We start from the raw sequence: 22530 nt of genomic DNA on the forward strand, positions 1-22530 counted from the left end.
CCTGGGCCTCACCATCCAAATGCAATGTCGCCACCTTGATGGCCTCCATCTCTGACATCTGGTCAAGCTGGAAGTAAATGTCCAGCTTCTCCACCCAAGACTTTGCCGAACTGTTTGATGAACCATCAAATGTAGGCAAGTGGAATCTACTAGCTGCACGGTGGGTGTCATCATCATGATAATGTCGGTACCCTCTGTGATGGTCACAGGATCTACTATCCTGTTGGAGCTGAACAAAGTTTCTAAATGAGAGAGCCTCCCTGAACTCCTACCCATAGGCCTGGTATTCTGCAAAATAATCGCCCATATGACTGGGCTGTGCCTTCTGCTGGGCTCCGACCCCCGTGTCTGCTCCTAAGAAAGTGGGCATGGTAGAACGTGTAGGGGCATGTGAGGCCACCTGCTGAGTAGTATCACGCTACTCTGGCAAATGGTGGGATGCACCCAATCCCTCACCAACCTGGAAAACCCGTGGGCTCTCACACTGTCTAGCCTCTACTGTCGTGAATCTCTGCCCCATCACCTCAATCTGCCTCGACAAATCCTGTACTGATTTGAGGAGCATGTACGCAAATCTCTTCCTGTCATCATCTGCCATCGGATCGTCCTGCTTTGCGCCCACCACAGGCTCCTTCTGTTCTGTGTCCACCACAGGCTCCTCCTGTTCTGTGTCCACCACCAGAACACAGTCTCCCTCTCCGTAAGTGTTCTCCAACCTACGCCCAGTGTATCTGTATCTCCTACCTCTGTAACAAATGTAGGGCTTTTCCCCCGGTGTCATAGATTGCTAGCTCCACGGGCTTAAGCCAGATCTATGCTCTGATACCACTGTAATATCCCTTATCAGGAATATTCCTCAAACAGAAGCAAACTCCAACCAGAGATGGACTAGGAGGGTGTTTACCAGATATGTCGCCTCTAAAAAGAGGACGAGATCTGGAGGCTACCTGGCCCTTTCCAGACTCTGTCTAAGAGAATAGGAGAAAACACACAAGTGGTATAGTAACCAGGAAGCTCAAAGAGATAAAAATATCAATGGTGCAACATATAACAATATAACCATAAGTAGATACTCAAGAAATGCAGAGAGAAATGCTAAGCCATTTTATTATACTGAGTAATAGAATGAGTACAGGAGGTGATCAGAAATATGGCACCTCAACTTGTACAAGGCAAGTGAATAAATACACTCAGAATAGCAAAGGAATGGCCTCTCTCTGAACTGCGTCTAAGCTGCCAGAGAATTGTCGTGCTACTGCTGCTGCTAGAAATCAAATGAGGATTTGGGGTTGTTCCCCTCCTCAGAAAATGCTGAAACTCTGGAATCAGACTCTACTCAAGAAACCCAGAAAGATTTTCTGAAATGGATGACCCCCAAAAATCACCCCCTTGAGGACCCACGCAATCCCTCAAGGCTTTGGGTTGCCACTGAAATAAGCCCACCTCAACTCTGCCTGAAACTCAGCCAAAATCCTCCAATATGCAAGGGTTGATCCCCTGCTCAACCTCCCAACACAAATCCCCCTGCAAAACCTCAATCCAGAACTCCTGCCAAAAAGAACTGCGTCATCCCTCTCAAGACTGCGCAATCCTCCAAGATGCTCAATCCTCCTGCCAAAATGCCGATGAAACTACTACAAAAATACTGATGGAAATACCTTGCCCGAGCAGGCACTTGAAGTCCCCCAGGGCTAAGGGTGAGATCTCCGAACGGAGACACTCAATGCACTAAACAGTGTTGCAGACTAGCTAAATAGCCAGCGTGCTCTAAGTCGAAGTGACTAGCTCAAATGCACATAATCGAATGCCAAAATGAGGAGGCTCCTCTCTCCTTTATAGCGTTGGCCTCTCTCAATCCCAAGGCTCACCTCCTCCAACGTAGCTTCCCTCTTGCCACGTGTTTCTCACCATCTGCGCAATCACTCCAAGTGTCTACGTGGGCCCCTCCTCTACGTGGTTCTTTGGCCCCCCTTGGCTCACCTTTTAAGTTACAACGTTGTGCTACTAGGGAGTGTCTTTATTCATGAAGTGAGTATATCCCCCTCTCCACACCTTTTTATTTATAACTAGCTATAGAAGGCAAAACTGAGCAAAAATTGAATATTCCAATTAGCCATTGCTAATTAGGAATATTACATGGGTCTTCATCTTGGGGTTTGGTCTCCCTATATGGAATCCAAGCCCTCTAGAGGGCCATATTGGCATTTGTAGGGTGTGCGTTGAGAGCCATGGGCCTCCACTATAGTTATGCCATGGGAACCTTCAGTACCATGTGAAAATTTTGTTACTGCAATAACTGATTTATTTTACCTACTTATTTTCCAATAAGTTATTTACGAAAACCCTTTAGTAAACATTAAAATAAATTTTGCTGCAGACATCACACCATAATACAGAAACAAATACATGCACAATAATCAAACACATTAACACGGATATTTTCGGACAATTGTCTCCAGAAAAACCCAATGCGAGAAAACCGGTGCAGCAGAGGAGGATTTTGTTAATCAACTATTCTCGAGTACAACTGGGTGCCAAACGGCTTACCCAACAGAGATAAATTCTCCAGCACCCTCGCCCAAACTCAACGTCAAACTTTCTAGCCTCTGCACAGCGCCCAGACCCTCTGCGTTAGCTCCTGCCTCTCTGTGTCAGAACTAGGCCTCACCCACGCAGGCCCTCCAGTGACCGCGCAATCCTATTGCCTCTGCTTTTGCCTCTCTAATATCTGCATTGATCTTCTAGTGTTGTTCTTGCCTCTCCGTTCCATACCCACTACCTCTTGCTGCAATCCAGACCGCTGGTTCGAATTTCTCAGCAAACCCCACTCCAGAAGTCGAATTGACTGGTCTCCCTCAGTGTGTTCTCCAACTGACCCTCAAGCCTCTTCTTGTACTTTTCCTAATGGTCCTTCAACGACCGAGATTACATCTTTAATCAACGGCTAAGATTAGATTTGGCTTGATCCATGTCTTTTGGAACCTTCTAACCCAGTTTTATATTAATACCCATTAATATTTTTTTTGCCTAAGTTCAGACTTAGGAACTCCATTAAAAATATTAATTATTTTAATATCTCCTAAACTGGGTAGAATCTGCCCAAACCATTTCTGGATCTTGGAGATCTCATGTGCTTTAGCCTTTCCACCAATTTTCATGGCTAGATCACATCCAATGCTACCCCAAATCAACACTCCCACTTAGCAAGGATTGTGCACTAGTAATACTCCACACTGAGAATCACTCTGATTATACAACACCGGTACCTGTGCTGATGCTAGGCCTCCCCGCCCAACATCCTTGACTATTGCATCCTGTACTGCTGCCCATGGCTATGTCACTTCCATTACTGCATCCATATGGCAGCTCCCTCTGCATCTGTGCTACTGCTGGTCCTTTCTCCCAACACTGCAACTCCCTCTGCATCCGTGTTGTTGCTGGTCCTTCTTCCCAACAATACATCTGCACTGCAACCTCTTCTCATCATGCTGCATCGTGCTCCTGCTGACTGCTACTGCACTGCAACATCATACCCAGTTCTGCTACTGAAATGGATTCTTTATCATCCCCATCTTCTCCCTAAAATAATCAAACATTGTTCTTCCAATGGCCTTTGTAAGGATGTCTGCCAACTATTCTCCTGTAGGAGTGTAGCTCAACTGTACAGCTCCTCGTTGGACACAGCCTTTGACAAAGTGACACTGAATATCAATATGCTTTGATCGATCGTGAAATACTGGATTCTCAGAGAGCTTGATGCAACTCTGCTTATCACACATGACCTTGGTCGCCTCCATATTTCTTCTGAATAGGTTCACAAGCAGTTTTCTAAGCCATATGGCCTTGCACGAAGTTGTGCTTGCAGCCATATATTTTTCCTCAGCTGAGCTCAGAGCTACAGATTTATGTTTCCTACTGCACCAGGAGGTCATTCCCGATCCAATGTTGAAACAATACCCAGAGGTACTTTCCGATCCATTGAACTTCTAGCCCAATCTGCATCAGTAAATCCACTCAATCTAATATCCTTACTCCTGGTGTACAAGAGTCCATAATCGACTGTTCCCTGTATATATCTGAGAACATGTTTGGTTGTTTCCCAATGCGCTCTCTTCGATTCCACCACGAATTGACTCAGGGTGTTGACAACGTAACAAATGTCTGGCCTAGTATTGACCAGATACATCAGGGACCCTATGAGCTACTTGTATAAGGTGGGAAACATCCTTGTCTTCTGATGCATCAATTTTCTTCCAGTTGGTGATCATTGGGGTAGCCATGGGTCTACAATTCTGCATCCTGAATCTCTTCAGAATTTCTATAGCATATTGCCCTTGTCCAAGGAAGATATCCCCCTTTAGCTGCCAAACTTCCAATCCCATGAAATAATGCATCTATCCCAAATCCTTCATGTCAAATTCTGTGGCTAGATTCTTCTTGCAGTCCTCGATGAGCCTAGATGATCTTGTCAGAAAGAGATCATCCACATATAATACTAGGATTAGAGGCTCATTCTCTACAACCAGATAGTAGAGATTTGGATCTGTGTCACTCTTGACAAATCCCATCTTCTGCAAGTAGCCATCAATTCGACCATACCATGCTCTAGGTGTCTGTTTCAACCCATACAGGGCTTTCTTCAATCTGCATACATGAGACGTCTTCTCATGTGTCTCAAAGCCTTTTGGTTGTTCAATGTATACCTCCTCTTCTATCACCCTGTTCAGGAATGTCGTTTTGACATCCATCTGATGAATCTCCCATCCCATCTGTGCTGCAAGAGATATCACGGTTCTAATAGATGTATACCTGGCTACTGGGGCAAAGGTCTCTTCGTAGTCAATTCCTTCCTTTTGAGCATATCCCTTAGCCACAAACCTGGCTTTGTATTTTTCCACACTATCATCTGCAGCATATTTAATCTTGTAGATCCATCTCGAACCTACCACCAATCTGTCTTGAGGCCTCGGCACTACCTCCCAAACATCATTCACCATTATGGAATTGTATTCCTCTACCATCGCATCCAACCAAACCTAATGTTGAGCAGCCTCCTGAAAACTAGCAGGCTCCCCATCCTGAGCTACTAATGCTTGATATCTATCTAGCTATTTTCGCTCCCTTTTATTGTTTCTTGGTGCACTGTTGAAATCCTCTGCATCTCGCAGAATCTGACGAAGTTCCCTACTCGTTCTTCCCCTGGTAGCAGGTGCTTTTGTTAGCTCCTCTTGTGATTCTTCCTGATCCGAGGAATAATTATTTACATCTGTTGGTTGAACTGGTTTGACCAACGGATCATCTTTTGACTGCTCCTCGGAAGCCATTTCTCGAGATTTCCTGAAGGCCCTATCCTCCATGAACTTCACATCTCGTCGAACTACTACCTTCTTGCTCCCTAGAAGATAGATTTTGTATGCCTTAGCGTTCTCGCTATATCCCACTAGATATCCTTTTGCTGTAGTTTGATCCAGCTTCTTCCTCGTTTCCTCGGGTATGCAGCAATATGCTAAGCTCCCAAATATCTTGAAATCACTGACTTCAGGTGTCTTCCCTATGAAGACTTTCTCTGGGGTAACCTTTCCCAATACCCGATGAGGAGTTCTATTCTAAACATAGACTTCCATGTTGCACGCTTCTGCCCACAAGAATTTTGGCATATCCTGATCATACATCATGGCCCTAGCTGCTTCCACAATAGTCTTGTTCTTTCTTTCTGCTATTCCATTATGCTCTGGATTGTAAGGAGTTGTCCACTCTCTTTTGATGCCCTCCTTAGCGCAAAAAGCAGTGAAGTCCTTATCGACATACTCCCCACCATTATCTGAGCGCAAAACTTTTATTTTCTTCCCTGTCGGGTTCTCCACCAGAGCCTTGAACTCTTTGAATCAACAAAAAACCTCGTCCTTGGTTTTCAAACAATAAATCCAAGTTTTCCTTGAGTGGTCATCAATGAAGGTGAGGAAGTACTCAGCACCACTAAGAGCTTTAATGGACATAGGTCCCCAGATATCTTTGTGTATCAATCCTAGTACACTCTTGGCCCTGTTTTTACTTCTAGGAAATGTGCTTTGGCATACTTTCCTAGAGCACATCCTCTGCATACATCATCTCATTCTGTACTAAGATCCGGAACTCCTACTACATTTTTCCTGAAAATTCTTAGAGCCCCATGGTGCCAATGTCCCATTCTTTTGTGCCATAGTTCGTTCAAATCCTTGTCTCCATGACTGCCTATTAGTGCCATTGGTTATTCTAGTTGTAATTTGTACAACCTGTTACTTCTGATCCTGATCTACACTTTCTTTTTCCAGCTTGGGTGTTTGATGTATACGTTCTCCTTGATGAAGAAAACGTCATAGCCCTTGCCTTGAAGTTGCGATACAAAAAGTAAGTTCATCCCTAGTCCTAGTACATGTAGTATGTTGGTAGCACGGAACCGCTCTCCCGATTCTGTTTGAAAAACTATGGTACCCTTCCCTACTGGAGTACACTTTGCCTTATTCCCCATGGTGATCTGAAAATTTATCCTTTCCTCCTGATAATCTGAGAAACATTCTCGGATTCCTGTCATATGCCAAGAGGCTCCATTGTCTATATACCATACCTCTGATGATGCAGAGCTTGTCACACAAGAAGCTTCTTCTTCTAATCTGGAATCCAACATAGAGAAATCAAAATTACTGTCTCCTGTGCAATTTTCTGAAAATCTATGCAAGTCTCCTGACATAGAGGCCTCTGCATCATGGTCTCTTACCATAATTGATTTTCCCTTCCTGTCTCTGATTACTTGCTCTGATACCATGTGAAAATTCTATTACTGCAACAACTGATTTATTTTACCTACTTATTTTCCAATAAGTTATTTACGAAAACCCTTAAGTAAACATTAAATAAATTCTGCTGCAGATATCACACCATAATACAGAAACAAATACATGCACAAGAATCAAACACATTAACACAGATATTTTCGGACAATTGTCCCCGGAAAAACCCAATGCAGGAAAATCGGTGCAACAGAGGAGGATTTTATTAATCAACTATTCTTGAGTACAACTGGGTGCCAAACTGGCTTACCCAATAGAGATAAATTCTCCAGCACCCTCCCCCATACCCAACATCAAACTTGTTGGCCTCCGTGCAGCTCCCAAACCCTCTGTGTCAGCTCCTACCTCTCTGTGTCAGCAATGGGCCTCTCTGTGTCACCCATGCAGGCCCTCCAATGATTGCGCAGTCCTATTGCCTCTGCATCTGCCTCTCTAATCTCTGTGCTGATCTTCTGGTGATGTTCCTGCCTCTCTGTTCTATCCCTGCTACCTCTTGTTGCAATCCAAACCACTGGTTTGAATTTCTCAGCAAACCCCGCTCTAGAAATCGAACTGACTAGTCTCCCTCAATGTGTTCTCCAACTAACCCTTAAGCCTCTTCTTATACTTTTCTTGTTGGTACTTCAACGACCGATATTACATCTCTAATCAATGGCTAAGATTAGATTTGGCTTGATCCATGTCTTTTGGAACCTTCTAACCCAGTTTTATATTAATACCCATTAATATTTTATTTTTCCTAAGTTTAGACTTAGGAACTCCATTAAAAATATTAATTATTTTAATATATCCTAGACCAGGTAGAATCTTCCCAAACCATTTCTCATGTGCTTTAGCCTCTCCACCAATTTTCATGGCTAGAGCACATCCGATGCTACCCCAAATCAACATACCACTCATTGCTCACTCGTGTTCCACTTGTTTGATGATGATGATGCACCTGGACCACCTTACCCAGTCGGCTCCACCCTTGCAACATACATTTGGCAGTTGATCTAGGGCCTAGATGAGGTTGTGTCTCACCATGGGAGGCAAAGGGAGGGCTCGCATCATTGTTCCAACCCTTGCAAATGGGATACAGGCTTGTTCAGTCCACTTGGAAACCCATGAGGATGATTTTGTGGCCCCGCAGCCACTTGGGAGCACCACAGGTCATTTGCTTGGAGATCAAGGGGCCATCCCCTTCATCACTATTTATAGAGCCCTTCCACCCATTTTGGCACATGAAGGACTTCACTAGACCTTTCAAATGACCCTCCTAGCTATTGTATTACCATTGCGGCCCTCTTGAGAGGCTTATTTTTCATATTATAGAGCTATTTGATGGGATTGTCACTACAAAATGTTATTTTGCACAATATTTTATTATTAGACGCATCATTAGGCCTAATTAGGCAAATCGAATCCTTAGAGGATCATATATATTGATGAGAGGATCATTTCATTCCTCATCATCACTTGGATTTGTATCTCTCTCTTCTTGAGAATTTCGCTATAGCTATTGATGGACAAATTGGAGAAATATTGATGCATTTCAATGTTTGGATATCTTTTCTTGGTCTTGGAGCTTCAATTTTGTCTCTTTGATGATTGGATATATTTGCTATACTTGTAAGTGCTCTTTCATGGTTCATCTCTTTCTATTGTATACATGACTAATGTATGGAATTTTCGCTCATGAAATATGAAATTTTGCCCTAATTGAATGCAAAATTGTGAAAAATTTCGATTTTGTGAGGTATTTCATATGTTACATGTTTGGGTATGGTGAATGAATGTTCCTAGGGGTAAATTATCTCCATAATTACCTTGAAAAGTCATCAAATTGTTGCAATAAGAAGTATAAATTCCTTGGTAACCTAGTAGCTGCCTCTAAGGCTATGTGAAGTTGCCATAGGACTCCTTGATTGGGTAAAGGCACTCCAAAAATTGAAAGCACATTGACTCCATTCTCCCAATAGGCTAGGCATTGATCTTATCCTTGGTGATCACCTTAAAGAATATCTTTCCTCACCTCCTCTCCTTCTTTCTAAGCCCTAACCCTAGAGGTCTCCTAGGGCATCAAGCAAAATCTTTTTGAGCCATCCATTTGGAGAGCAAGTTGGACTACAACTGCGCTAGGGTTTTCCCTAGGCCCTCGCAAAGTTTGAAGGATTTTCCACGGCTAGATTTGGAATTATCCCAAGCCCTAGCTCCAACTTCGTTCTTGTCCCTAGGTTTCCTTGGTTAGTGGCTTCCTTAAGGGTCATTGCACTAAAAAATCAAGTTAATTTCAATTTCATTGACCCTCTTCTTCTCCCTTGCTTGGTCTAGATCTTTTGTTTGAAGTTTCACCCAAAACCCTAGGCCTTGCTTGGGTCCACTTGGGCTTCTTTGTGGTCTCACACCTTCATCATTTCTATTTCACAAGACCACTTTAGAAACCCTCTTCCCTTAAGGATCTTAGGTCGAGGACATCCCTTATCAAGGAATATCTCTAATCCCTAGGTCTAGGCATCCTTTGAGCCTCTCTTGGAGAGCCCCACACCTTGATTCTAGAGCAAGCAAACCCTGTCATGTGAGTCTCTCTTGTGGATGGGCTTCTGAAATCACTATCTATCCCATCATCGACTTATCATTCATAGTGATTTTCCTTATACCGAGACTCCTCCTAGCGGTGAAAGTCCGTAAAGAGCAGGGGACATCGACTGAGGTGACAGTGGTTCCTTGTCCCATTGTTGCCACTTGGTCTAGTAATTTCCCCTTTGGAACCCCTCCTAGGACCCCTGCTAGATTGAATGGTAACAAGCCACTACCCTGTTGTTGCTTATAGGTCTAGTTTATACCTTGTAGGGTTTCCATCTCCAAGGCCTGCTAGATTTTGCGGCAACAATATATACACACACACACACACATTTATATTCAGAGAAGTTAGCTTTGTAAAATAAAAATACAAAATATTTTTACTTTTGGGTCGTGGTCATCTAAAGTTTCACTTAGAAGAGAGTGACTGTGTAATAGATCAACTTTCCTTTATCGTGTAGTTGTTTCTGAGGGAATTTTTTACTTGTTCTGTTTTGTTATCATTTGTGATATGTTTTGAAAAGGATAAATGCTGGATTTATTTTCTGTCAAACAGTTTGAAACAGTTCTATTTTTGAATTATATCATTTTTGAATGAGAATATATAATCTGTTGTTCTTGAGAAATAAAATCTTACTGTTTAATGTTTTCTATAACACTTACAATATTAAATTTATTAACTCAGGTGTTAATCCTAAGTGAGCGTCTACAATCTATCACTGTGCTCCTTGATCAATTGCACACTGCACGATTCCGAGAGGTGATAGACAAAACAATGCCTAGACGGATGCGACATCTTCAATCTAAGCATAACTACTCAGAAACTCCAATCAGCAATGACCAAAAAGATACTGATGTCATTCAGCAGAACACTCTGGTTGGACCAAAGGGAATCCAAAAACAATTACTTGATGAAGAGACACAAGCACTACAGGTACTTGAGTGCAAATGCATGGATATTATTGTTTCTCATTATGATATTATGGCCATCGAGGTTGTATGAAATGTTGTTGAATAAAACTTTTCCCCTTTTATTTTTTGTTAGTTCTGATCTACAATTTACTCAAATGCTCATGCAGGGAGAATTGACCTGTCTTCTAGGTACAGTGCAAGAAACAGAGAGAAATATGTTAGCAATAGCAGCTTTGAATAACCTGTTTACAACTAATGTATTAGATCAAACTCAACAAATAGAGCGCTTGTATGAACAGGTATAGCCATTTGAATTTGAACCGTTGCACTTAATATGGACATCTTATTCAGAAGGTTGGCAGCTATAAAATAGATGCCGTTACTCACTTTCAATTTAAAAAAAATTATGAGTTTGTCTTAATACATACTAATGTATAAATTGAACTATTTTAGGATTTCAACTTTGATCTTAATTCACAGGTATAGCCATTTGAATTTGAACCGTTGCACTTAATATGGACATCTTATTCAGAAGGTTGGCAGCTATAAAATAGATGCCGTTACTCACTTTCAATTTTAAAAAAATTATGGGTTTGTCTTAATACATACTAATGTATAAATTGAACTATTTTAGGATTTCAACTTTGATCTTAATTCACAGGATAGACAATACATTGTGTCTTTTTGGCAAGTAAAAATATACAAATATTCATAATAATGATATGGCTGTTGTAGAGGTTGGACACCGTTCAGCTTACTCCTGTGGAAGGTTGGACATGGCCTACCATATTAATTGTTAAGTCTCTAACATAGAGGATAAAGAGATCTAATTTTGGTGGCCCTTAGAGATGGCCACAATTTTCCCAATGAGTTGGGTCTAAGACCCCAAAGCAACTAGGAACTCTCCCAATAATTGCAGGGCTTCTTTCTCAATTACCGAAGGTAATATTATTAGGACAGGTGATTGCTCCTAACTTCTAAGTGGAGGGCTAGTAGGCTGCTTTGTGCTCAAATATAAAATACACAAAATCTCATTCACATGATTTGACTCTGGAATCTCCTTTCAAGAGTCTTCTTATAAAAATGTCTTTTCCATGTCTCTCTTGGGGTCAAAACTAGTCATCTATTCAACCTTTGTTCTTGTTGGTTGATTATTAAGAGAGATTGATTTGGTTTCCTCCATCACTGCTTCTTGAATTATTTTGGCTTCACCTTGCTCAGGGTCTATTACTTCATTTCCTCTTAGGCTCTCCTCAATTTGCCTTTCTTTAGTTCATTTTCACATACTAACCCCTAACTATTTCTACACCTTCCCTAGATGGTTCCTATTACGTCCCCTGTAAATAGGCTTGCCAAAGATACTTGCAATCTGCTAAAACTGACATAGATAGGACAAGGGCCCTGTTGCCGCAAAATATAGCAGGCCTTGGAAAGGAAAACCCTACAAGGTATAAACTGGACTTATAAGCAGCAATGGGGTACTGGCCCACTATCACCATAGCCAAAAACTCCTGCTCTTTACAAACTTTCACCGATGGGAGGAGTTTTGGTAGGAAATAGATCACTTATGATAGGTATTTTAGGGTTAAAGTGTGAAATGATCTCACTGGGAAGTCTTCACGAAAGACACAATTTAGGTTCAAGGCTTCAAAAGGAAGCAATTTGTTGTCTTTGAAGAGACCTAGAAATAAGGGCACGAGACCTAGGGTTTGATAGATTTGACGAGTGTTGGAGCAACTCAAGGTCAAGGCAAGGAGGAAAGGTTTCTTGTAATGTATTTTAGCTAAGCCAAGGCTCATGAAACCTTCAATGAAGTCCTTAAGTTGAGGGAAGAAAAATGAGGGTTTCCCTCTTAGGGAAAACACCTAGGGCAAGAGAATCTATGGATGAAATTGGCATGTATGCACACCAAATTGATTGGTTTTGTGGACAATCCTACCCTCTTGATGTTAGGCTCTCCAACAACTAAAATCCTCCCTTCCTAGAAAGTCACACCAAGCCCTAGCTCTCTTTTCTAGCCTTGAAAGGACCAAAATTAAGAGAGGAAATGTGGATCAAAGATAAGATTGATCACCAACAAGTTGTATTAGTGCTTTGTTCCTTGGGAGAATGGGGTCTAGGATGATTTAGGTTAGCTAAACTTGTTTCCAAGGAGGCCGAAATTTGATGCCCTAGCAAGTAAATTCTAGGCATTTACCCACTCAATGGAAAATGAATTTTTATGGGAGAGTTTTAATAAGTTCACCACTAAGACTATTTATCACATGTTGTACATGAGTAATGTATGCAATATTCATCTAGATAGTAATTCAATTAATCTTCAACAAATTAGGGCACAGTTTTATTGCGACCTAGAATCAATAATTGCATACATTAGACATACAAAAATATATATTCAACAATAAAGTGTACTTACAAGACAGCATGCAAGAATTCCTTCCATTATCCAAAGATTAGCTCCAATAAATATAAACTCCAAATGTCAAAATGCATCCAATAGATCCAAAACATCCATAAGAGAACAAATGTGATTCCTCTAGAGAAGTTGCATTCCTCGCTAAATTTCCAAGAGTGATGATGATGAGAGATCACAAATGAATGATCTCTAATATATACATGTTCCACTAATGTCTAATTATGCCTACAAGCCCCTCGAATCATAAAATAATGGGCAAACTACAAGCAAGGCCACAAGCCGACCTTGTAGTTAATGTGAAACATAGTAAAATCTCCAATAAGAGGGCCAACATGCTAATGTCATGTTGTTGTAGGCCCTTCTAGGGCTTGTATTGAGTTCCTCTGGTGCCATGACATGTATAGATGGCTCCTAACATAAAGTTCTAGGGGTTGGCCCCTAGATCTCTCTCCAAATCATCTTGTAGATCCCAAATGTGGGTTTGGGCCACAAAATTGGGTTTCATGGGTCTCCAAGTGGTGAATAATTCTAGTTCTGCTCCAAATTTGAGGGAAATGAAGATGGTGCTAGCTCTCCCATGTCTCAGGGCATGAGACAAACCTCATCTAGGCCTTGGATCAACTGGCACACCATGTAATTATTGCTAAGTTGACTGGATGGCAAGTTAAGCCCTAAGGTATGATGAGAATGTGTCCTTCTCAAATGGTTCATGCAAGCATATGAAAGTGTTTTGGATTCATGGTTCTTATGATGAAATGGTGCACTTGATATTGAACAAGTATCTTACATAATGAATTTCTTGATTCTATGAAGCTACTTGGAAATATTGATTTTTGATATATTGGTATACTTTATGTTTGGCTAACATCTATTATTTTTGATATCTTGATCCCATGAAGAAGGCTAGCACCTTGATTCTAATAGATGGTAACTTCATACTATTGATATTGAGCATGGTAGCCATGATGATAGAAGTGTAACAATGAGATTGATATTCAGGATCTTTTGTTGACCATGGTTATGCTTTGATGTGCTTAATAATTATGGCATATGGTAAAATTGAATGCCCTGACTTGATGGATTGAGTTATGTGACAAAGAAATAATGTTGCGATCATGATTCTTGAAGTATGCTCCTATTAGCTATTTGACACTAACCCTTGATGAAAGATTGATGTCATGATGTCATGGTGAAGTAGTTGATGCTAACATATATGACCATGATGAATATGTGGAATAGTCTGACTTTATGATCTAATAGATTTGTTGATGCATGACAGTATTATAGTCAGGTTGATGACTTGAATGAATATGACTAAATTGGCTTCCCATTCAAAGGGAAAATCTCTCCATAAGATCCTTACTCCTATTATAATTGGCATTATATGTATATTCCTTACTATTGAAGTATGATTTATGGGCATGAATAGACAAATATCTAACATTGTTGATCTGCAGCAAAGTTTTGATTTGAGAAGAGAGAGTTTTACCTTACTCTAAGCCTCAGTCGCATGGAAGCAAGGTTACAGGTGCGATTGTAGCCTTTCAGCCGCACAAAAGTAAGGTCAAGGGTGTGACTGTAGCCTCCCAACCGCTTGCAAGGAAGGCCTATGGGTGCGACTATGCTTGTTGGACACAAGAATGAAGTTTTGTGTATAAAATCAGAAGTACACCTGAAAGATGCCAGGCCTACAGATGTGGAGCAAACAACAGAAAGATCTGTGAGCAGGAAAGTTTGTGTTGATTTGTGGTAGCATCGGATGTGTTCTAGCCATGAAAATTGTTGGAGAGACTAAGGCAGATAAGATCTCCAAGACCCAGAAATCGTTTGGGGAAATTCGACCCGGATGGACAGATATTAAAATAATTAATATTTTTAATGGGGTTCCAAAGTATAAACTTAGGAAAATTAAAATATTAATGTGTATTAATATAGAATGGGTGAGAAAGTTCTAAATTACGAGGATCAAGCCAAATCTAATCTTTAGTCATTGATTAGGGACTTAATCTCGGCCGTTGAATCGTCAACAAAAAAAGTTTAAGAGGAGACTTGAGGGTCGGTTGGAGATACAACAATTTGATCAAAATTTGATTTTCTGGGGCAAGGATTGCTGAGAAATCGAGTTAGTGATCTGTTGCAACGAGGGGCAGCTCAGCAGAAGGCTGAGAATACATATCAGAGAGGCAGAGAAAGTGTCGAAGAGACAATGCAGAGCTTTGGAAGATTGACATAGAGGCTGAGGAGGCTAGCACATGTGATGCAGAGGGTCAAGAGGTTGACGTAGAAGCAATAGAGGGTGCGCAGAGGCTAGCAGAGTTGACGCTGGGTTGAAGAGGTAGCACTGAGCAACTTTCGTGGGGCAGACTAGGAGCTGAGAGGCAGACACAGAGCAGAAAAGGGTGACACAGTTCTAGAGAGAAGCTTGGAGCAGCTTTCATTGTCTAGCTAAGGAACTGTCGAAGTTGCTGTGGGATCAATCATCCGGTCGCTGATCAACCGGAATATCTGTCTCCGAGGAGAGGTACATCTACCAAGGAAACGCTCTGAAGGGTGATCCATTTCTAGCACCCTAGTTGTATTCAGAAAACTGCATAATAAAACCCTCATATTTGTTGTACCAGTTTTCCTGCATTGGGTTTTTCTGGGGACGATTGTCCAAAAATAATGGTGTCCCTTGTGTTGTCTCAGTTTATTTCAGTTGTTGATCTGTGTATTTGTGAAGGTTGGTATTGTGTTTATTTCTATTTTTATGCATATAAATAACTTGTTAATGTAAAGAACAAGTAGGAGATAATAAACCAGAAACAGTAGTAGGGATTTCTGATGTGTTAAATTCAAGAATTTCCACAGTTTGAATGTTTACTATAATATGAATATATAAACTGAACTTGTGTTTGCAGGTGATCGAGACATGCATATATATATGTCATTATGTTTGAAGTTTGTGCTACAAGAGTTTGACATGATTTGGTTGTTTAATATAGATAAACAGTGTTTGGATTTTTGACATGATGCTTGATAATGACTTAGAACTTTGACTTGATGTTGAGATATGTTCTAGAATATAGATCTCACTATGATAGCGAATTTGGGATTTGACCTGATGACTAATGATTTGATTTGATGATTGATGATTTTCCTTGATGACAATGCTATGTGGGCATAGTGACTTTTAGTGACTAATATTGGTATTCGATAATGGTTTTGTATTGGCCTCCTCGTTCTTAGCACATTGGTATTGACAGTTGTGATTCAATGTGAAGTAATCTGACAATGAATGGATGGAACCTACATAACTTATTCTTGGTGTATGCATTTGCATCTAGTGACTTATATTATGATCATGAGGATGACTTGATGAAATTTGGATTGATATTGTTTGATAAATGACAACTTGTTGGCATGATAATAGATGAAGTCATGACTTGATGAGAGCTCTACCTATCACCTGGTCTAAAGAATTTGATACAAATGATATTGATGAGTTTGATATTAGTTTTGATCTGACAGCAATGATTCGTGTAAGGCTAAGCATATTGCTTTGGTAAAGTGTTATGTTTGTAGAAAGCTTTGTGTAAAGCAAGCTCCCCAATCTAGATATGTCCGCATTGACAGTTATCTAGTGAAGCCAAGAAGATGTGTTGATCCAAACCTCTACTTCAAAAGTGTTCCAAGGTATGACTTTGATTTTGAATTTGGTTTTATATGCTGATGGTCTACTCTTGACAGGAAATGAGCCCCTGATAATCAAAGTAAGAGGGAGATGGTCTCTGAAGTGCAAAATGAAGAATCATGGCCTGATGAATCGATTTCTGAAGTTTGGAAAATAAAAATATATATTGCGAAGCTATTGAAGAGATATTGTTGAACTTGACTTGGCAACCGACAGTTGATTGAAGCATTGATGTTCCATTTTGAACATTTATCTGTATATATATATGATGTGCATAAAACCTGGATGAATTCATGATTAAGCCACTTCATATACATTGAGTTGTCACCTAGCATCCTTCAAAATACTTGCATGGGACGATCAATTTTTGATCTGAGATATTCATTCTACGATATGTGACTACTTGGATGTATTGATGATGATTAGGATCATTATTGATGAGATGAGCACATTTGGATGTTGCCTTATTATGAGATCTGCCATGATATCTTGGATGAGAGGTCCATATCACGACCGAGGTTGAGTATGATGTTACTAGCATGGCTAGCTGTGAGGTAGGATGAAGAAGCTCCTTAGAGAGTTGTCTGAGCAGGATATGGATATGACATGGATACATTATGATGACAAAGAGTGGGAACCGATTGCAGAGAATCCCACATATAGCTGGGATTGAGTTACCTTCATATATTGAGATAGTGCTGTTGTACGAGACAAGCTCAGGATTGTGGTTGGCACCTCCTTGAGAGGGAGGATGAATATGGTATCCTTTTTGTGATATATATATGATTTTTTATGTTCTAATATGATATTTGATTTCATGTCCTGTATGAGTAGGAGGTAGCTACTATTGAGACACGATGATTACCAGATATGAGTACGATGATATGTTGTTGATCTATAGAGAGCATCATTGATTGAGGACACTGATCCAGCTCTTCCTCCCCTGTTTGAGCTCCTAGGGTGTGGAATTGAGATGGAGGGCTCCTGGGGTTGAGGGAACTTTGGAAAATAGGGTATCACCCCTATCTGTTACCCACAAGGTTGAAGATGTTGCTCCCCTATCTTCATAGGGTCAGAGATGTTGCTCCCCTATCTTGGTCTTTGCAGAGTATACCCCAGTTGGCATCATACCCACAAGTTGGGCTTGTTGGGAATACCGCTCCCCGTCTGGCCAACAGGTTGAGAGTGTACTTGGGGTGTACAACCCAAGTTGATTATGATGCAGGTGTTCTACCACATGACTGCTTAGAGTCATCGATGGGAAGATCAACAAACAATAGGATTGGGTTGAGATTTTCTCCCCTATGCAGTTTCGGGTTGAGAATGAGCTCCCTGATGTGATTCCAAGGTTGATATGTTCTCCCCTTATTAGTTTTTGTAGCATCGGATGTGTTTTAGCCTTGAAATTTTGTGGAGAGGCTAGAATGCATGAGATTTCCAAAACCCAAAAATCGTTTCTGAAAATTCCGCCTAGAAATGACTTAATTATATCATTAGTCAACTTTTAAATATTTCCTAATTCTAAACTTAGGGAATATGACTAATTAATCATAATTAATTAAGTTAAGGTGTGAATGTTCTAGAAACTCACATGGATCGACTTCAAGTTAATCCTAACCATCAATTAAGATCTAATCTTGGTCGTTGAAGTCTCAATAGAGGAATGTAAGAAGAAGTCGATGGGGCTTGGAGACTGCACTTCAGCAGTTTGATTTCATGAGCAGATCGATTTCTAGAGTAGTAGCAATCAGTTGCCGGAGAGAGAGCCAGTGAGATCGAAGCAGTGATTGAGGGGCAAGGACAGTGAGACAGAGGAAAGATTTTCCAGATTCGGGGAGGCAACAACAAGTGAGTCGAATTATCCCAGAGAGGCAGCGTTGAGGGACTGCGCAGTGCTTCAGTCAGGCAGATCGATTTGGTGAAGAGAAAAATTCATTCTCAGTTCCAGAGGCCGGGAAGGAGTCCTAGAGGGTTGGAGAGACGATTTTCTCAGCTTCCAAAGGTAGAACGACTTCATCTGAGCCCAGTCCAGAGCAAGCCGTCCAGCCAGCTACACAGAGCAGCGCAGAGGCTGACATAATGTTCCAGGAGGCCGAGTTTTGATAGGGAAAGTCTAGCTAGAGATTGCATGTGGGAGAAGGGTAATTCCCTTCAGTATTTTACTCAGATTTTCTTGTTGTTTGGATATCTAGTTGGGCATCCATAGATGTACTTAGATTTCACTGCTGCATAATAAATAAAACCCTCACTATTGCACTGGTTTTCCCAAGTTGGGTTTTTCTGAGGACATTTGTCAAAAAATATTTGTGTTATTTTATGTGTGTGTGTGCTAGCATTTCTTCCAGCGTTTATTGTTCCACGGTTTATTTATGTAGTTTGCAGTGTGAGTTATTCAATATTTGTTGGAGGAATCAGTAAATAAATTGTTAAATTAAAATAACAATTAGGAGACTAATTTTCAGTTACTACAATAGGTTTCCGGTTTACGAAATTTTCACATGGTATCAGAGCATAGTTGATCAACTGAGGAACTCAGAGACGAAAAGAGAAGGAATTTAGCTGCTCGTTGTGGGAACCAGGCCGAAATTCCCAAGGGCAGCGCCATCATTCTACAAGGAGGTCGAGCTACTTGTGGAGGTTCGATTTTTCTGAGTGAGGGGCAAAAAAAATTGATCCTACCAGATCAAGTGATTCTAGAGGCAAAGGGAGCAGCCCATATTTTTCATTGAGCAGATCTCTAGCTGGACATAGTGGTTTTACAAAAGTTTGCTAGAGCAGAGCCAATGTTGGCTGGAAGGAAGAAGAGCACACACACCAAAGGGAAAATTTCTCTCAGGGGATCTCGAGCTTTAGAGATCTGATTTTTCAAGACATATTGGTAGTAGTTGTGAGCAGATCTTCTCACTCCAAAAGGGAGTGCGAATAATAGAAGTAGCATCCAAGCAAAGGGAAAGAGGGAGATTTTCGAGTATATTTTCTCTCATTTTGAGTTTCACAGATTTTGCAGGTTTGCGGGGATAACTGTACAAGATTGCCAGAGGAGGTCTTATGGGTTAGATAAGATGTAGATCGATTTGCACTTGCCGGAGACAGGTACCAGAGAAAGTGCGAGTTGTCTAGTGTGGGTTGCAAAGAAAGAAAGGGTCCTAGCCAAGGACTAGGCTCAAAAGGGGATAGTTGGGCACCAGATCCAGGAGGTGGAGTATGAGACTCTAGTGTGCCAGATGGGCAGGATCCTTGAGGAGTCCACCTCATGGATCAATACCTAGCTACAAGGCCCCACAGTGTTGAATAACAGGATGGATCAGTGACAGGTGATGAAGTCAAGTGCCAGAGTTACAATTGCAGAGACTAGTAGCAGTCAGATGCTAGGGAGCGGAGTGCAGTTGGCATAGTGCAGAGTCAACAGTAGCGCAAATTCTTTAGTGACAGTGCAGATACTAGCAGCAGTCAGAGACTTAGGTGACAGATGCATCATACTGACCACTGTTGATTCAGTATTTAGGATGCTTCTCAGTTGCAGTTGTTGTAGTCGTTGCAACAACAGATGAGAGGGAGTTGCAGTGCAAATGCAGTGTTGGCAGCAGTTCAACAGGGTCAGGAGCAGCACAAATGCAACATATATCAGAGTTGTGCAATGGTTGGTGGGCAACATCATCCAGACATTAGCATCATGATAGGAGATGATGTAAAGACAGAGTGTTGTCCCAAGATGTGTAGTAGAGCACTAGAACACATTCCTCACTAAGATGGAGTGTTAGTTTTTGCAGCATCAGATTGTGTTCTAGCCTTGAAATTTTGTGGAGAGTCTAGAATGCATGATATCTCCAAGTGAGTCGAATTATCCAAGAGAGGTAGCACTGAGGGACTACACAGTGCTTCAGTCAGGCAGATCGATTTGGTGAGGAGAAAAATTCATTCTCAATTCCAAAGGCCGTGAAGGAGTCCCAGAGGGTTGGAGAGATGACTTTCTCAGCTTCTAGAGGTAGAACAGCTTCATCTGAGCTCAGTCTAGAGTAGTGTGGAAAAAAATCGGGATTAAATCCCCAAAACGCGATTTTTTTGGCTGGCCGATTTAAGTTGAAAAAGTCGGGATTAAATCGAAAAAGTTGGGATTAAATCAGGACTTTTTCCAAAAAATCGTGAATGAGGTAGTTTCTTTAACGATTTTTTTTTTTTTTTTAAATCGGGATTTTATTGAAAAAGTCGAGATTTTTTAAAAAATGAATATTTTTGTATTTTTTTAATTTTGCAAACTTTTTCAAAAAACTCTTGACTTTAATGACTTTTTCAATTTCTAGACCCTTGCTGATTTAATCCCGACTTTGACTTTTTCCACATTGGTCCAGAGCAAGTCATCCAGCCAGCGACGCAGAGGCTGACGTAGTGCTTCAGGAGACCGAGTTTTGATAGGGAAAGTCCAGCCAGAGATTGTCTGTGGCAAATAATGTAGTGGAAACTAAAGGTCGCTCACTGGCAGACACTCTCAAGGAGAAAAGTATGATCTTCATTGCATACGTTGCAATAGAGATGGATCACATGATGCATCCACATGCAAGTTGCCTTGGGATAGAATTGAGCAGGAAATAAATCAACCCAAAGGTAAAACCAATGACAAAGAGAGGTAAAGCACCTAAATCCGCTCACTATATTGTGGCACATTGTAATATTGGAGTAAATGAAGACTTGTTTAATGCTTCAATTGCTTCTTGGAAAAATGATTGGTTGCTTGATTCAAGAGCAACTTGCCACATGACTTTTAGAAGAGATTTTTTTGAAAAATTTACTGACAATGTTGATGGAGCAGTATACGTTGTAGAAAAATCAAAACTCAAGCCATCAAGGCTTGGCACAATCAGGCTCAAATTGCCTGGTCTTCCAGACTTTCTTCTGCATAATGTTTTATATCTCCCACAACTGAGGAGAAACTTGCTATCCTTGGTCTACATCCACCAGCAAGGACACTCCATTCATATGTTTGATGGCAAGGTTGAGGTGAGAAAAGCATCAGATCAGTCACTTGTCATGACAGGGATAGAAGAATAAAGGCTTCTCAAGCTGCAAGGTACCTTTGCTCGTGCACAAAATTTCTCATACAATTCTCATTATGATGAAGGTACATTTCCATCAAGTCTATTATGGCATGCTAGATTTGGACACTTGAACTATGGCAGCCTTCGCTTATTGAAGAAAAATGGTGTTACTGGTTTGCCTACAATTCCTAGGAAACTTAAGCAATGTGATGCTTGTATTCTAGGAAAGCATAGAAAACAGTGTTTTCATGATTCACATTCCAGAGCACATAGAAAACTTGAACTCATTCATTCATATTTATGCGGTCCAATGCATGTTCCTTCTGCAAATGGAAATAAATATATGATGACATTTATTGATGACTACACCTTAATGTGTTGGGTTTATTTATTGAAGAACAAATCTGATGCTTTTCAAACATCCAAGAACTTTCATACATGGATTGAGAATGATGCACAATCTCATATTGGATCTATTTGCACTAATAATGGAAAAGAATACACTTCAAATGAATTTGAAAACTATCTTCTCCAGCATGGGATCAAACATCAAACAACTGTGCCTAATAATCCCCAACAAAATGGAGTAGCTGAAATAATGAATAGGACAATCTTAAACATGGTATGTTCCATGATGTTTTTCAAGAATGTAAAATTGATGTTTTGTGCTGATGCAGTTCTATGTGTTGTATATGTAAAGAATAGATGTCCATCTAATGCTATTAGAAACAAGACTCCTTATGAAATGTGGTATGGCCACATTCCTTTGATAAAGTATCTCAGGGTCTTTTGTTCCACCTGTTATGCCTTGATACCAAAAGTAAATAGAAACAAACTTGGTGCAAAGAGTCGTAGGTGTATCTTCTTGGGGTATTCAAATACCTCCAAAGCATATCGTCTCTATAATGAAGTTAATAAAAAAATTGTTGTATCTAGAGATGTAATCTTTCTTGAATCTTCCAAAGCTGACAATGTTATTGAGTAGCAACTTGATCACTTGGATAGATTCGGAAATTCAAAATCATTTCAAGAATTTGATAATCAAATTCCACATCTTGAAGGGGGGATTTCTATACTGGATCAATCTGTGGAATCTTCTTTTGAAGC

At 40.6% G+C, this 22530-nt stretch overlaps 1 protein-coding gene across 3 annotated transcripts in view; it reads left to right on the forward strand.

Moving 5' to 3' along the window:
* Nucleotides 1-22530, forward strand: part of LOC149249187 (syntaxin-81-like) — a 433615-nt gene that overhangs the window by 184202 nt on the left and 226883 nt on the right. Inside the window, exons 7-8 of one of the 3 annotated variants that reach the window (XM_089456196.1) lie at nucleotides 10075-10323; nucleotides 10469-10658. In XM_089456196.1, the coding sequence (XP_089312322.1) occupies nucleotides 10075-10323; nucleotides 10469-10606 (387 nt within the window). In that variant the 3' untranslated portion in view covers nucleotides 10607-10658. Of the gene's footprint in view, nucleotides 1-10074; nucleotides 10324-10468; nucleotides 10659-22530 lie in introns of those variants that run through there. The other 2 variants (XM_089456195.1, XM_089456197.1) reach the window with 2 other exon arrangements.

Source organism: Pinus tabuliformis, chromosome 7, assembly GCF_031772625.1.
Source record: "Pinus tabuliformis cultivar Carrire ecotype Pingquan chromosome 7, CPIR1, whole genome shotgun sequence".
Lineage (NCBI taxonomy): Eukaryota > Viridiplantae > Streptophyta > Pinopsida > Pinales > Pinaceae > Pinus > Pinus tabuliformis.